This window comes from Ochotona princeps, chromosome 4 (assembly GCF_030435755.1).
Source record: "Ochotona princeps isolate mOchPri1 chromosome 4, mOchPri1.hap1, whole genome shotgun sequence".
Taxonomy (NCBI): domain Eukaryota; kingdom Metazoa; phylum Chordata; class Mammalia; order Lagomorpha; family Ochotonidae; genus Ochotona; species Ochotona princeps.
In genome coordinates, this window is record NC_080835.1 from 95,858,652 (window position 1) to 95,875,660 (window position 17,009).

The following is a 17,009-nucleotide window of genomic DNA, read 5'->3' on the forward strand; positions in this document are numbered from 1 at the left end:
TCCTGTGTTTGTGAATCTGCGGGTAAAGCAAAAAGGGTTCCATGAGGGGACAACCAGGCTCTTCCAACAGCACCTTGTCTGCAGGTGTGAGGGACTTGCTGGAGTCTCTGAGAATAGCCATACCCAGACCTTCAGAAAGATCATTTATGAACACAACCACTTACCCTACAGAGTGGAGGACAGTGATGCCATGTGTCAACACGACTTCCAGCAAGAACAGGGCTGAAGGAGATGCAGGATGTCTGTGACAGCACTGTCCTTGTTTCCACATCCTTTCTCCTTCATTAGAGACTTCCCTCTGCAGTAAAACTCGAGGCTGAGACCTGTCTGTTGCTGGCCACAATGCACATTAGACTAGTGAGAAGGAAATCCAAATTTGGTTTCTAGAGCTAAACTAAGAAAGCGTCGTCCAGGAGAGTTCACTCACTGTCCTCTCACAGAACACACTGTACCTAAGAGGACAGAGGGTTCTGTCTGTGGGGAGGGAGCTAACACACACCCATGCTGCCGCCCCTGAGCCCACTAATGTCTCAGACAGCTGACTTCTGCTGGTTTCACTTGCATCATCATATTCTGCAAAATTATGGACGGCTGAGAAATACAGTCTTTTGTTTCTAGGCTGTATGTTCCATACCTCAGTGCTGCTTGCCTTGCAGTTTTCTTTGTTGCTGGATGAGTAATTTCAAGTTCTGTCTTTTTGACCCTGCTCACAATTTGACTCTCAGAGGGTGCAGTCCACACTTGATACTGGTATATCCTGGAATCATTTCTGAGCTAGCTGCAAATGAGAACCTAGGAACTGTCTTCAAATAGTCATGACTGCCAGAGAAAAATCTCTCTTCTTATTACCAAACTTATCACTTCTTAAAAACAGATGATTTATGTGTTTCAATATAATGTATTTCATCACAATCAGAGTAGAATCTTATGCCATCTTGTCCTCAGAGAACAGATAATGGTTCTCAGAGGAAGTAGGGAGGCAGTGTAGTATCCCAGGGTGTGATCAGTGTTTGGGTCCCAGGTCAGACAATATTTGACATAAGTTTTCCCTTCTCTCAAGAGAGCATCTCCCTCAGCGGGGCCAAAGTTAAAATCCCACCTCCTCCTGTCGAGATCTCTACAGGGAAATCTCGTGTTCCAGTTCTTGTTCTCTTTCTTCCTGCATCCTAAACACCCAGAGGATCTAGCCCAGAATCACTGATTTATTTATTGGGAATTTTTCAATTTTTGCCTGAGTTCAGCCCTTGGAACTTCCCTCTGCAGCCATCTCCACAAGCAGGTCAATGGTTTAGATACTTTCTAAAGTGTTGACCTCTAAGACCTTCTCAATTGTCTACTTGGATGTTTGGCTCAGTGGAATAATTTTATTGTGTTTACTGATCTGAGATGTAAAATAATTATTTTCTAAACTTGTGAAGGTCTTTCTAGCTGTGAGGGCTAAAATGTGAAAAGAAAAAACACTAAAAAATGCCAAATGCAGAGAAAAATCTCATGTGTATCAGGATTGTTGTAAATATAATTGTTCCCATTTTTATAGCTTTGTCAAGCAAATAAATAAAAATAACATAACCAATAAAGCTGCTAGTCTCAATGAACCTTTATTATTGTAACAATCATAGTATACAAGTGAAAGGTATATTTTCATCTGATTATTATCTATAACATTACATTGCTTATGTTTCTGCAGAGCCACAGTTATTACTCTCACGTTGCTGAAATGTTATTTAATGGAGCGTTAGGACTTTGACTGTAATAGAGCTGACATCAGCTTAATCACCTCTGTGAAAACTTAGTCACATTTTACATTTGCAACCTGGTTGTGATTCCACAATAATATGAAACAATGTTGTCTCCTTAATAGAAAGTATATTTTGGATGAAACATATTTCATCTACATTCTGAGACTCATCAAGTGAAAGAAACGCGACCCACACTGTAGGCTGCCTCAACTCCTGACACAATAGGTAAGCTGTGGATGCATATTGAGACCCCATCCTGCCAGAGCGGGAAGTCTGCCATGCCAGCATTGCATAGGAGTGCCATTTCTGCTCCCAGGTGCCTCATTCCCAATGCAGCATCCAGGTAATGGCCAAAACAGAACACTCCAGAATCTGGTCCTGGTTGGGAATAGTAACAGACAAGGGAATATAAAGAAACTAGACATGTATTTAATCATTCCACAAAGTAAATACATCTCAAAAAATTAGGATCTACACTTTAAATGACACTAATACTTGATAAAATGTTGAATACAACGTTTTAATTTAAAAAACAGTCCCATGGCACACCTACTAGGTGGGTGCTGGGTTCATGAGCCCCAGGGGTGGGCGATTCCATGGGGTTGGGTTGCCTGTCCCAGTCCCTTGGGACTGCCTGCTAGTTGAATATCACTTTGTGAGACCTAGGGGCAGAGGATCCGGCAATGCTTGGGACACCTGGCCCAGGTACTGGACTTGCCTGCAAAAACATGAGCTACTTACAGAAAAACGTTGAACAGTGGACACAGGCCCTGTTGTAAAAGCAGAATATGACAGCACATTTGGTGCTGTAGCAGAAGAACAGAACTAACTGGACAACTACACCAAACAAATGATGAAAGCCAACATTCTAGGTGAATGGAGACAATGGACATTGAGAAGGTGACATCATCCTTGCATCAGAAATCCACAGCTTTACAGAACTTTCCAAACCACTTGGATAGAGTAGTTTCCCCTTTGTTTCTCACCTTCCCTCAGGGGAAAAAAAAACCCAAATAGCCAATTTGGAAGCAATGAATTCACCCATTTTTCATTAAACCTTCCCACGCTGATCAACAATGTAATCATTATTGAAAAAATAAAATTAAAGAACAAATAATATAAAAAAAGATAGTCCGTATCTCTAAAAAACAAGAAGGATGAGTAAAACTAATATTTAGTTAAATGCACAAGATCTCTCCAATGTAGACATATCACATTTGATCAAAAGTCTTTAGGATTTATATTTACTTATGCATTGATAAACTAAAAATGAAAGATGCAGTGAGAGAGAGAAGTGATATTCTAGCCCAGCAACCCACTTAACACACAGAAAGAAAAGTCAGAGAATCAAGATGGCGGAATAGGGTAAGGACACGTTTAAATAGATGGAAAAACATTTAATCCGGATGAAGCAAAGAGGACATATTTCAGGAAATAGGAAGGGACAGAACAACAGCAGAGGGGTACCTGGAGACTGACCGACACAGGAAAGCAGCGGACACAATGGTGTGGTGTTGCAGAGACTGATATTCCAGCATGGCGATCTGAACTCCACCAACAGCCGGAACTCCACCAGCAACCGGGTGGGAAGGGACTTTACTGCGAGCTTGGGAGGTAAACCTAAACAAAGAACTGTCCGTTCTGCAGGCCAGTATGATTTGACCAGGAGCAGAGACAGAGCAGCAGATCTCAGATTGGCAATGCGAAAACAGAGTGGATTTCACAGCCCAGTCAGCCCCTTAGAGCTGAATTGGGCACCATTTTGCGTAAGGAGGAAAGGGCAAGGGAAGGGATGGAGCATGCTCTGAGCTGGGAGTGAGCTCATTTCTGTCCCAGTGAACTGCAACAATGTGGCATTCTACGGGTTCCACCCAGGGCAGGTCTGGATAGCCCTCAGATCTGATGGCCAGCAGATCAAGGACTGTAGTGATTGTACATCAGGCACCATTTTGGGCACTGTGGCAATAGCTTAGGGACTGCAGGGGACAATAGTGAACTGCACATGTGCTGAGCTCGCAAGAACTTCCTGAGGTCCGTGATTGCACTGGTCCCGCAGGAAAATTATACTGACTGTTTCAGCGTACCAGTCAAAATAGGTCCGTGTGGCACCCAGACCTAAAGTCCAACAGGTTCTGACAAGATCAGCGCCACCAACATTCTAATTATATAGGACACCTGGTGTCTCTCTAATCCTGGGACCTGCTCCAACCAGAAGTGGGAGAAAGGTTGCAGAGACAATGGTGCAGCCTCAGCACGGTATCACAGGAGGTGGAAAGTGGTGAGCCAAGAGCTGGGGCTGTGGAGACTATGGTGGAAATCTGACATAAGAACCCAGAGCTGGAACTCACTGGAGGTTGTAGCACAAGTGGCTGCAAGGAAAAAGTTGTGTACCAACCGCAATAAGTAAAATTACATTGTAGCCCTGTGGGTGACACAACTTAGAAACCTGCCCCAAGGAGAAGATTCTGCTAACCAGAAGTGCAATGACCAAGAGCAAAAGAAGACACAAAAGCACAAGGAATATTACTGAAGACTTCCCTGCAAAGGAGCAAAACCCTATGCCAACCTCAGAGTTCACTGAGGAAGACATCGAGAAAATGGGGCACACAGAATCCATAAGACTCATTTTAAAGATTCTGATCAACAATGAGATGCTCATGCAAGAGTACAAAGAATTTAAGGAAGCAATAAAGCAAATCAAGGCTGGCATATCAGAAATTAAGAACACAGTAGAGCAAATTCAGAGTACAGTAAAGAGTCTCCAAAATAGAATGAAGCAAGCAGAAAAAAGAATCTCAGAATTGGAAGGTATTTTCTGTCATCAGGGGGAAGCAAACAAAAAGCTGGAAGCAAAGCTGGATCAGGCCAAAAAGCTATTCAAGAATTGAAAGACACTATTAAGAGGCCAAATCTAAGAGTTATGGGAGTCCCAGAAGGTGCAGAAAGAGAAGTGATGGAGGCCATGCAGTAGGTGTGTATAGCACGAAGGTGTGAAGAGAACAGCTCCCTGACTGGCAGGGCCCGGGGAGCTACCAGCTGCTTAGCAGGGCTAAGTGGATTCATCTCTGACCACCTTGACGCAGTTTTCACTCCCCTTCGCATGGGCACTCAACCACCCCACTATGTAATCTATTGAGGCATTGTCTGCCCCTGTGAGATGGCTTTTACAACCAACGTGAGCTTAGGAGTTAATGTTACTGAGGATGTCCTGGTGAGTGGGCCTTTAACTACACAAAGGAGTATAATTAAGTCTGTGCTGTTTACCCATTGCCATAAAATCTGGCCCAGATATTTATCATGCTTTCCGGGGAATGGCTTGATAAGAGGAACTCTAAAAGTTATCCTGTTACTGTGACCCTAAAGGTCATTCTGCTATGACAAAGAATATAGTTACTATGACCCTAAAGGCCATACTGCTATGACGAAGAATATAGCTACTGTAACCCTGAAGCCTATCCTGCTAAGGCAAAAAATATAGTTACTGTGGTCTTAAAGGTTAGCCTGTCCTTGCAATTCTTTAGAATATAGAAAATGTAGCTGTTTTAGTTGTTTTCATAAATTTTTAGCTAGAGGAAATATAGGGTGATTTCACTAACATCATAAAGAGATATTTTTGATTATTGTTGGATCACTTATGAAGTTGTAGAGCCTGCAGTTGTGGAGGAATGTAATGTTTATAACTTTTTGTCTTAGATCTTCATGTTTTTTCTCTCTTGATGTATTTCTCCCATTTAGTGATAGATAAGTTGAATAAGAATTGTATTAGGAGTGTATTACTGCATAAGAGGTGTTGTCTACTGAGAAACTCTTGGTTGCAACGTTGGAATGGATAATGCCTTGCCTAATACTGAAACAATTTGTAGAATTGTCTTTGGAAACACTCGCTCATCCATTGTAGAGTTGAAACTTAAATAGAGTAACTTAGCTCATTGCTAACTGCAATTCTTTCCGCCATTTTTACCCTTGCTTTACTTGTTTGGTTAACAAACTGTGAGCTTACAGACCTATGGCCAACTAATGTCAATAATCCTGATCCCCATAGAACAAGGCCCCAGTCCTTTTAACTCATACAAGGTAGGGGTCTGGTTGACACAGATGGCGCCTAGGTTATAGCCCAGACCTGAGGAGAGCAGATGAAGACTGGCAAGCCAAGATAAGCAAGGAATGTGGAATCCTTCCTCAATCATTTCTCAGGAAGTTGTAAATTGTGTCCCCCTGAAGCTGTGTCAATATGCCCCTAAGAAAAAACTTTGTACTGCTTCTGTATAAATAAAGCGGACAGCTTTCTCGTTTTGTCCACTACGATCAAGGAATCTGGTGGTCCGTCTCCTTTCTTTCTCTCTTCACGCCTCATCCACGCACCCTTCCCGAGCTCCGAACCTCGGCTGGAGCTGGACTCCGGCAAGTGGCGCCCAACGTGAGTGACTCGATGAAGGTAGTTCTTTTCTTTCTCTTTGCGGCGTGGATAGGACTTCACCCAGGGTGCTGCAGGCCCCCTGACAGAAGGTCAGGTTAGGAGGGGTGAATAGTCAGAACTTATATTGAGAAGTCGTGTACCCTCTGTGCTGTAAAAATGGGCCAGAGTGATTCTAGTGAAAGAAGTATATATGCTGATATTATTAAACATACCTTACATAGGAAGAGCATTAAAGTTAGCAGAAAGCAACTATTAGAATTTTTACAATTTGTACAAAAAGTTAGCCCGTGGTTTATTGAGCAGGGCACTTTAGACTTACACACATGGGATCAGGTAGGGAATGATATGAAAAGGTGGTATCGGAATAATGGAAGAGTGGGCATGCCATCCTCTGCATATGCCATCTGGAATGTTTTAAGGCAGGCATTAGATGTGGGACCTGAGCATTATCCTGCTCCTTCAGCTCAGCGGAGAGAACATACTCCCCTTATTGATCCTGAGAAGGGAGGCTTAAGCTTTAGTTGTGGCTCAGTGGAAAGTGTCCATCCTGAAAATAATGTAAAATTTTGTAACAATGATCACGAAAGTTTAACAGATGAAGAAGATTTTTTAAACCCAGAAATATTTAGATTAGTAGTTAGAGACTGTGAAAAGAGACAAATGGCTGAATTACATGATAAAAGGTCTCCTGCTGTTAATGATAAGCCTTCAAGGTATTCTGCTAAGCCTTGTGAGTCCTTTCTAGCTAGACCAGATCCAGCAAAGATTGGCTTTAGAGGGGCAATGCAGCAGGCACATAAGGAAGGTGATTTTTTCTGTTTTCCTGTTGTCTATGAATGGGATGAACCTGAATGGGAACCGTTGCCTTATAAGCTTATTAAAGAACTAAAGCATGCTGTCTCAGACTACGGGCCAAACTCCCCGTACACTAGGGCAATGGTGGAGAGCTTGGGAGCAAAGTGGATGACTCCATATGATTGGTTTCAGACTGCCAAGGCTTGCCTCACAGGAGGAGACTTCCTTGTGTGGAAAATGGAGTATGAGGAATTAGCTAAGGCAGAAGTAAAGTCTCAGGGATCTGTGAGGTGTGGCAAACCTTCTTTTACCTTAGACATGCTTCTAGGACAGGGCACTCATCTTGGCGTTTCAGAACAACTTACTCTGCCGAAGGAGACTCTACAGCTTATCTCCTCCCTGGCATTGGGAGCATGGAAACGCCTGCTGTCTCCGGATCAGAAGTCTTCAGGTTTTGTAAATGTTAAACAGAAGCCTGAGGAGCCTTTTGAAGAGTTTGTAGCTAGACTCACCGAGGCAGTGAGCCGGACAGTAATTAACAGTACAGCTACAGATCTTATAGTTAAACAGTTAGCTTTTGAAAATGCTACTCCAACTTGCCAAACGTTAATTCAGCCAGTGAGAAGGAAAGGAAAGTTGTCAGACTATGTTCGAGCTTGTGCCGAGGTAACTCCGTCTTACATTCAAGGGTTAACTATTGCTGCAGCTCTTCAAGGTCAAACTGCGATTCAGATTTTAAAGAACATAAGAGGCAATCAAAGACGTAAAAAAAGAAACAATTGCTATTCTTGTGGTGGAGTAGGGCATTTTAGCCACAGTTGTCCTGCCAGAAACTCATCTCAAAATTTCAAACAGGAAGAAACTTATAGGGACATTGCTAGCCCCAATTTAAATATTCCTCACACTGTCTGTCCACGGTGTGAGAAGGGATTTCATTGGCAGAAGGCTTGTCAGTCTAAATTCCACAAGAATGGAACAGTTCTATTGCCTCTCAGTCAATCTAAATTGAGTAATCAGTCTGTACAGGGTCAGAAGCAGGGAAGCGGGAGGGCCCAGTCCTGGGCCCCCCAAGTAATAGGGTCATGTATGGATATTGTCTCTGAAAGGTACAAAACTAAAATGTTGAGTGCTGCATTAAGCAATGGGTTAAAGCAAAATAGATTTAAATGTCATAATTGTGGCAAATTGGGACATACGTGGAAGGATTGTAGGAAATCAAACGCCCAGAAGTCTGGTGAACAAGTTGTGGGTTATCTAAAGGCCTGTGGTAGCAGGGGGCGTTTCAGGCATCCTGCTCACCTTGCAGGGTTTCAAGCCACTGTTATTCAGAAGCAAATGAATGCCAAAAGTTTTAATTGTGGGAAACCCAGCCACCTTCCAAAAGAATGCCGAACAGCATCTCTTTTAGCTCAAAAATGTGGCACCGATACTGCTAAGGATCAATGCCCTAAGATAAGTCCTAAATGTCATAGAGGTATACATTGGGCAAAAGTATGTAAATGTAAATCTAAAATTGATCATAATGGCCAGCGCCTGTGGTCAGGAAACTCGTGGCGGGGCCAGTCTTGGGCCTTGAACAATCAGAGGTTTAAAAGACAGCATTATCTTACCCAAGCTGTGCCTATAGAAGAGTAATAGACTTAAAACCTGATATTAATTGTGAAAATGATAATTAAAAGTTTGCATTTTCCTTTGCAATTAATTATACTACCTACTGTTCATACCCCAACTGGATGCTTGTGGCAACAAGGGTCTTCAGAGTGGCTATATCTCCTTTCCATGTATGAAAGGAAGTTATTACTCCTTATTGTGCTTTAAGCTCCACCTTAATTACAAAGAGATGTCATAAGAATAAGGAGCTTTTTTGGCAAAGATGTAAATAATTATTCCTTATAGCTCTAAACAGCTTATTTTTTTTAATATCTGAGGTTGACATAAGACAAATAGCACTCTAAACCCTCGTAGATACAATTTCAAACCAGTTAGCAAAAAATCCCATTTTACATTTTGTTAAAAGTCATTTGGTTATATTTCAAAAGATTTGTTCCTTAACTCCTTTGTTTTTAACCCCTTTTTGTTTCCTCAGACTGCTTCTTTAGTCTTTACAGATGGTCATTTAACAAAACAGCTTCTTTAATCATATATTTTGAAAACATCCTTACAGGGCAATGGAAAGGACACGGTTTCCTCTTAACATTTGGAGGAGGAGAATGCTTTCATTTTCCCACAGAGCGTGGACTTGCTGACTAGGGCTCTAGATCTTATCCAATTTACATTTCCACCCTCCTGCCATTTCACAGCAAGCATCCTCTACAGAAGTTCCTCCTCCTGCCCAGCAACTTCAGGGTTAAATTCTCTTCTCCCCAGCAGGTACGCTCACTCCTGACCCCCTCCTGCTTCTCTTTGTCTCACTAGTGCAGTTTCTCCAGGACGCTTTACCTTTTTTTTCCTTTGTGAAGCCTCCTACCTCCAACCCTTTTTAACCAAGAGAAGAGTGATAGGAGATAAACTAAACTGGGTCCCCAGAAGAACACCTAGCCTCTTGTACTTCATAAACAATGTTTTTTCATAATTAACGTCTTTTTTAACTCTATTAAATTTTTATATTGAATTTTTGAATTTTATGAATGTAACTCTTAAGGTATTAAGGCATTGCTTTGAAAGTGTAACATTTACACCAAATATAAACTGTAACTGAATATAAAAGTAACATTTAATTCACTGTTAAATTTTTTCCATGTATGGGATGTACCCATGCTTTTATCTGCTAGTCTTTATAGATATAGTCTTTAACAGACTGTTTGCAGCGTTTTTTAATACGTTCATCATTGATTCATGGAATTACAATCTGATTCTGTTATAACAACAAAGTTAACCAAATATTATAACATCTTCTTAATTGTTTTTATATAATTAATGATTAAATTTTTCTAGTCAGCTCCAGTGAACTCCAGATCTGACTTTGCTGAAACGTCTCAGAATATGATAAGATTCTATATTGAAGCAATCTTTGTGTTTTCTGCCTTTCAGTATGCTCACATTGCTTAAGATTGACAAAAGTTATGTACTTATTTTATAGGTATTTAAAGAGATCACTTAATGTCAATAATTACATCTAATCTATATTGTGTTATATAAAGATTCTGTTTCAACTAGATGTTATAGATCTTGACATCCTTAATATGCATTTTAAAAATTCAAAAGTTTTATTTAATAGATGCAACTGAGTAAGCATTTGGATTGTATTAAAGATGCTGCCAGATGCCAAGTGGGGCAAAATTTTGTCATATCAATATACTACTATAAAATAATTTTTTTATAGAAGTTAATTCAAATTTCTGTATTTCCAAGAGTTCCAGGACAGGTAATGCTTAACAACAAAAAAGCCAGAAAAGGATAAATGTTTACGGTTTTATAAATATGTCTAGGCTGTTGACTGCTTATCTCTTAGGCTAATTTATATTGCTCAGATAACTAAAATCAGGGTCTTCAGTAATGACCAATTTTTTCCTCTCAGGGTTTCAGTTTAGACTGAGTTATCATTATTGACTTATCACTTAGTAATTTTCTAATGGGAACTGCTATCACCAAGCTTGGTTTATAAAGGCGCCTTAATAAATCCTAAATTTATCTAACATGATCTCTTGTACACGTTGTAACATTTTGAAGGCCTCAGTCAGAAGGTAGTAGCCATCCTGAGTTCTAGAGCCTGACTCGGTAGTCTGGGGAGGCCACCGTGATGATTAACACGGCCCCACTGCCAGTCCTGGCTTCCTGGCTCGCAGGATTTGCACTGACCTCTGCCTATATACAGGTACCTCATCATCCAAATTTGCTTGTCTTGAATACTCATCTGGGACTTGAGAGGACTGGATGCAACACAACTTCTTGAGTCACGATCCATATGAGAAGTCATGGCTCATTAGCTATTTAAAATTGAATGAGTGTGGTGGCCACATATGTCTGTCTTGCTGTACGTCTTTTTGTTAAAATTGTTTGAAATTTTACTCTTATACTCCTCTATAGTTAAAAAAAAAAAAAAAAAGAGGGAGAATAGGAAAAAAAAAAAAAGAGGGAGAATGTATATGTGTGTGTGTGTGTTTGTTTTATTGTTTGTCTTCAATGTTCCTTGAGATCAGATGAGAAATGGGTACATGATAGATCTAAGTTTTATTCCATTTTTCCCAGCTACAGTTATTACAAAACAGTTCTTGATTGTTATTATACATTGCTGCATTTGCTAGTTGGGAAATACTATATTTTAACTAATTCTTAAAGGTTTTGTAACAAAAATTATTTAAAGAACAGATATACTTGTCTGATATATGTTCCCTAAGACATCTTGGTAAAATGTTTACTATAATCCATTTCCTATTCTATATTTGTAAACCATCTAATGACCATGCAAACTTATTTTACTACAAACAACGGGGTAATTCTAACCAATTTATAATTTTAAATGTCTAAAGCTCTTAGATCATTATTGAAGCTACTTTATTGTTCTAAGCTAATATTGTTTTTTGGCTCACTTAATTTAAATCTCAGACTATCATTGAAAATGCTTTTTAGTCAGCCATATGCTTTTGCTTAAGTTCACTTATGGCCAGGTTTCTCATGTTATACTCTCATTGCCTTTTTCAATGTGTTACTTTGGTATGTGCCTTTATTTTAAATTTATAGCAAACATTGGACCTTTGGGCAAATATTTTCTAAGGCTGTTTTTTGATGGTTTTCACCTGATATTGTTACTGAGAGTGATCTATATAATTATTTTTAATTATTTTAACTTTTCCTTCACTTCTCTTATACTTCCTCTCCAAAAACTCCAAAGGGCCTCTCAGAATATACAGTTAGATCTCCAGAGTTTATATAGGTGTGGCTAACTTATGGACCTGAAATCCCAAGGATTGCCTCTACAGCCCACTTTCCCAGAGGCCCAGAGGAAGAATAGCAAGCTAGGTACCAGGGTGCTATCTCTCCTTCTTGCCTCCCTGTGGCCAAAACAACAGAAAGAGTTTCTCTAGCCTTAGTACTGCACTTGCTGAGATCAACAGACAAAGGCCGAGTCTGAAGATCAACACCTGCCATGAAGACACGTCATGTGTACATCTGCTGATTACCCTCAACCACTGAAGACATCCCCACGCAGGACTCAAGCTAGTTCTAAAAGGACTGTTGATAAGTGACATTTCTCCCTTACAGATGGAGCCTTAACCTCCTTCCAGCTTTCCTGAGATGGCTCTGTATACACTGTAATTTGTACAAAGTGTGTTGTCACCTACTGTCTTAATTGTTCTTTGATGCCTGGTACTTTTAGTTTCTTGAGAAGACCCTCATATGTAATATTTCCTAAAAATTTGAACCATGGTGTGATGCTGCTGCTCTTTATGCTTTGGAATTGTTGTCAACAACTTTGCCCATGCCTTGTGCATTATCTTTGGATCTCACTACATTTGTTACTCTTATTGGGCCTCTTACAGCTGGTGCAATAAGTTCATAGGGAAGTATTGACAGATCTAGAGGCTAAGATAAATGCATTAGAAGAGGCAGTGATCTATATTGGCAATGAAATTCAACACTTAAAAACTAGATTTGGTGCAACTTGCCACAGTATTTACAAGTGGATCTGTGTCACTCCTCTCCCTTATAATGACTCACACATCTCTTGGAATGATGTTAAAACTCATCTCCAAGGTGTATGGAATAGTACCTCTACTACTCTTAGCATCCAGGAATTACATGCCCAGATTTCTGCCATCTCTCACTCTCAACTTCAGGCCATTTCCACGAGAGGCATTGCCAATCAATTTTTACAATCTCTTTCATCTTTTATTTCTGATAAGACATTTTCTTCATTCTTTACTAATTTGGGTATCACGCTAATTGTTCTCCTTTTTGTGTTGTTTCTTGGCCCAGTCATCTTCCGACGTTTGAGCTCCATGATTCAAGCCACGCGCAGAGAACTGCGCATCCTTCAGCTTAATTTTAATAAGAAAGGGGGAAATGATGGAGGCCATGCAGTAGGTGTGTATAGCACGAAGGTGTGAAGAGAACAGCTCCCTGACTGGCAGGGCCCGGGGAGCTACCAGCTGCTTAGCAGGGCTAAGTGGATTCATCTCTGACCACCTTGACGCAGTTTTCACTCCCCTTCGCATGGGCACTCAACCACCCCACTATGTAATCTATTGAGGCATTGTCTGCCCCTGTGAGATGGCTTTTACAACCAACGTGAGCTTAGGAGTTAATGTTACTGAGGATGTCCTGGTGAGTGGGCCTTTAACTACACAAAGGAGTATAATTAAGTCTGTGCTGTTTACCCATTGCCATAAAATCTGGCCCAGATACTTATCATGCTTTCCGGGGAATGGCTTGATAAGAGGAACTCTAAAAGTTATCCTGTTACTGTGACCCTAAAGGTCATTCTGCTATGACAAAGAATATAGTTACTATGACCCTAAAGGCCATACTGCTATGACGAAGAATATAGCTACTGTAACCCTGAAGCCTATCCTGCTAAGGCAAAAAATATAGTTACTGTGGTCTTAAAGGTTAGCCTGTCCTTGCAATTCTTTAGAATATAGAAAATGTAGCTGTTTTAGTTGTTTTCATAAATTTTTAGCTAGAGGAAATATAGGGTGATTTCACTAACATCATAAAGAGATATTTTTGATTATTGTTGGATCACTTATGAAGTTGTAGAGCCTGCAGTTGTGGAGGAATGTAATGTTTATAACTTTTTGTCTTAGATCTTCATGTTTTTTCTCTCTTGATGTATTTCTCCCATTTAGTGATAGATAAGTTGAATAAGAATTGTATTAGGAGTGTATTACTGCATAAGAGGTGTTGTCTACTGAGAAACTCTTGGTTGCAACGTTGGAATGGATAATGCCTTGCCTAATACTGAAACAATTTGTAGAATTGTCTTTGGAAACACTCGCTCATCCATTGTAGAGTTGAAACTTAAATAGAGTAACTTAGCTCATTGCTAACTGCAATTCTTTCCGCCATTTTTACCCTTGCTTTACTTGTTTGGTTAACAAACTGTGAGCTTACAGACCTATGGCCAACTAATGTCAATAATCCTGATCCCCATAGAACAAGGCCCCAGTCCTTTTAACTCATACAAGGTAGGGGTCTGGTTGACACAGATGGCGCCTAGGTTATAGCCCAGACCTGAGGAGAGCAGATGAAGACTGGCAAGCCAAGATAAGCAAGGAATGTGGAATCCTTCCTCAATCATTTCTCAGGAAGTTGTAAATTGTGTCCCCCTGAAGCTGTGTCAATATGCCCCTAAGAAAAAACTTTGTACTGCTTCTGTATAAATAAAGCGGACAGCTTTCTCGTTTTGTCCACTACGATCAAGGAATCTGGTGGTCCGTCTCCTTTCTTTCTCTCTTCACGCCTCATCCACGCACCCTTCCCGAGCTCCGAACCTCGGCTGGAGCTGGACTCCGGCAGAGAAGCTGAATTTGCAAATGTATTTAATAAAATAATAAAGGAAAATTTCCCTAATCTGGAGAAAGAATTGGGAAACAAGATCCAGGAGGGGCACAGAACTCCCAACAGGCTTGAACAAAAGAGATATTCACCAAGACACATGATCATCAAGCTCTCTTCAATAGAACAGAAGGAAAAGATCCTTAAATGTGCACATGAAAAAAATCAATTGACATATAAAGGAATGCCAATTAAACTCACAGGAGACCTGTCACAGGAAACTCTACAGGCAAGACGAGAATGGAGTGATATATTCCAGATTCTAAAAGAAAAAAATTGTCGGCCTAGGATAACATACCCAACAAAGCTTTCTTTTGTCTTTGAAAATGAAATAAAACTCTTCCACAGTAAAGAAAAGCTAAAAGAATTTGCCTCTTCCAAATCTTCCCTACGAATGATACTTAAAGATGTTCTCTTGACAAAGAGGAATAGCACCTACCAAAACCAAAGGCAAATGGGAAGAATATTCCAGTAAAATGACAACAGAAGGCTAAACCAATGAGCGACCCATTCCTAAAATGACAGGACCAAAGTACCACCCATGTATATTAAACTCTGAATGTAAATGGCTTAAGCTCAATCAAACATCATAGATTAGTAGACTGGATTAAAACACAAAACCCATCTGCTTATTGGCTGGAGGAGACACACTTCAACAAAGATCAGCGGAAACTATGTCACATGGGTTATATTGTTTTCTGTTGTTTTCATCTCTTCAAAACACTTTCTTCTGATTAAATCATTCAATGACTCGTAGATCATGCAGTGGTATCATTTTCTTCAAGAAGGTTCTTGATTTTCATTTCTTCAGCTACACGTTAGTCATTTAATTGCATGTTATTAAACTTCTTGATGTTGTTAATTTCTTTTTTCTCCCTGATGTTGATTTTGTATCATGACTTTCATTTAAGAGAATGTATAGTAGCCGTGTAATGGAGACTGTCATATCTAGTAACATGTCATTTAAGAGAATGTATAGTAGCCGTGTAATGGAGACTGTCATATCTAGTAACATGTCATTTAGCTTCATGGCATTGTAAATTTCTTCTTTTCTTTCAATTGCTGATTTTGTATCATGACTTTTCATTTAAGGGAATGTACAGTAGCTGTGAAATGGAGACTAACATCCAGATGTGAGGATACAATGTAGTATGCATTTCTGCTTCCAGACAAAGATGGACTTACAATGAAACTGTTCACTATACCTTGACAATAGGATTCTGGACTCTCTGCCATTGTCTATGTGTGCAATGATGGACATATGCCTGAGTATGAAGAACCATATGTTAGTAATGATATAGAGGAACTGGGGGCGAGGGAACTGGGGGAAGGGATAAAGGAATATGAAGCTGTATTATAAAATAATAACAACAATAATAAAATGTATTTTAAAAAACAAACAAAAAAAAAGAAAAGTCAGAGCCATTTCAGGGTCAAAGTAGGATTCTGAAAATACATCAAGCTTCCCCACATGAATGGGTGAGATCTACAAACGTGGGCCAACATTGGTTACCTACCAGTTCCATATGAGGGAGCTGTATAAAAAACAAAAGAGCAAGGGCTTGAAACAACACACAATATTGGATGCCACTGGCACAGGTGGTCCCGCTGTGCTATAATACAGGCCCTGATTAAAGCATTCTACTCAACGTTTTTCTCAAAGCAAGTTTAACATCTTGGTTCCTCAAACTGTAAACCAAGGGATTCATCATGGGAACCACATTTGTATAAAACACAGAAGAAATTTTACTTTCATCCATAGTTTCAGCAGAGGAGGGCTGGAGATACATAATTGCACCTGATCCAAAAAACAAACACACAGCAATTATGTGGGAACTGCAGGTGCTGAAGGCTTTGGACCTGCCCTTGGCAGAGCTGACCTGGAGGATATTCGAGAGAATAAAGCCATAGGAGATGAAGATGGTGAGGCTGGGTACAGTGATGTTGACTGCACCGAAAATAAAAACCACCAATTCAATCCCATACGTACTGGTACAGGAGAGCTGCAGCACCGGGAGGAGGTCACAGAAATAGTGGTTGATGGTGTTTGCATCACAGAAGGTCAGTCTCAGCATGCAGCCAGTATGAGCCATGGCTCCAGAAAAGGCCATCACGTATGAACCAAGCATAAGACTCCAACACACTTTAGGGGACATGATTACATTGTACAATAGTGGTTTGCAGATGGCCACATAGCGATCATAGGCCATTGATGTCAGCACATAACACTCAGAAACAACAAAGAAACAAAAAAAGTAGAGCTGCACCATGCACCCCACATATGATATAATATTCTTCTCTGATGTGAAGTTCATCAGCATTTTAGGTGTGAAGACAGAAGAATAGCAGAGATCCACTAAGGACAAATTGAAGAGGAAGAAGTACATGGGGGTGTGAAGGTGTGAGTTCAGCCCAATTAGAGTCACCAAGCTCAAATTTCCCAACACAGTGACCATGTACATGAGCAGAAACAGGAAGAACAGGGGGAGCTGGAGCTCTGGCCGGTCTGTTAATCCTTTCAGGATGAACTCTGTCACAACTGAGCCATTTCCAGGAGCCAT

The 17,009-nt window shown here is 40.3% G+C and overlaps 1 protein-coding gene across 1 annotated transcript; it reads right to left on the bottom strand.

Annotated features, from left to right (window-relative positions):
• Window positions 1-16,079: 16,079 nt before the first annotated feature.
• LOC101525633 (olfactory receptor 8B3-like) lies at window positions 16,080-17,009 on the bottom strand. The gene has a single exon (XM_012930498.2). The coding sequence runs from the start codon at window positions 17,007-17,009 to the stop codon at window positions 16,080-16,082; it is 930 nt and encodes a 309-aa protein (XP_012785952.2).

What these genes read in the sequence shown, in the direction of transcription:
- LOC101525633 (XM_012930498.2), bottom strand. Translation starts at nt 17,009, where the DNA reads ATGGCTCCTGGAAATGGCTCAGTTGTGACAGAGTTCATCCTGAAAGGA.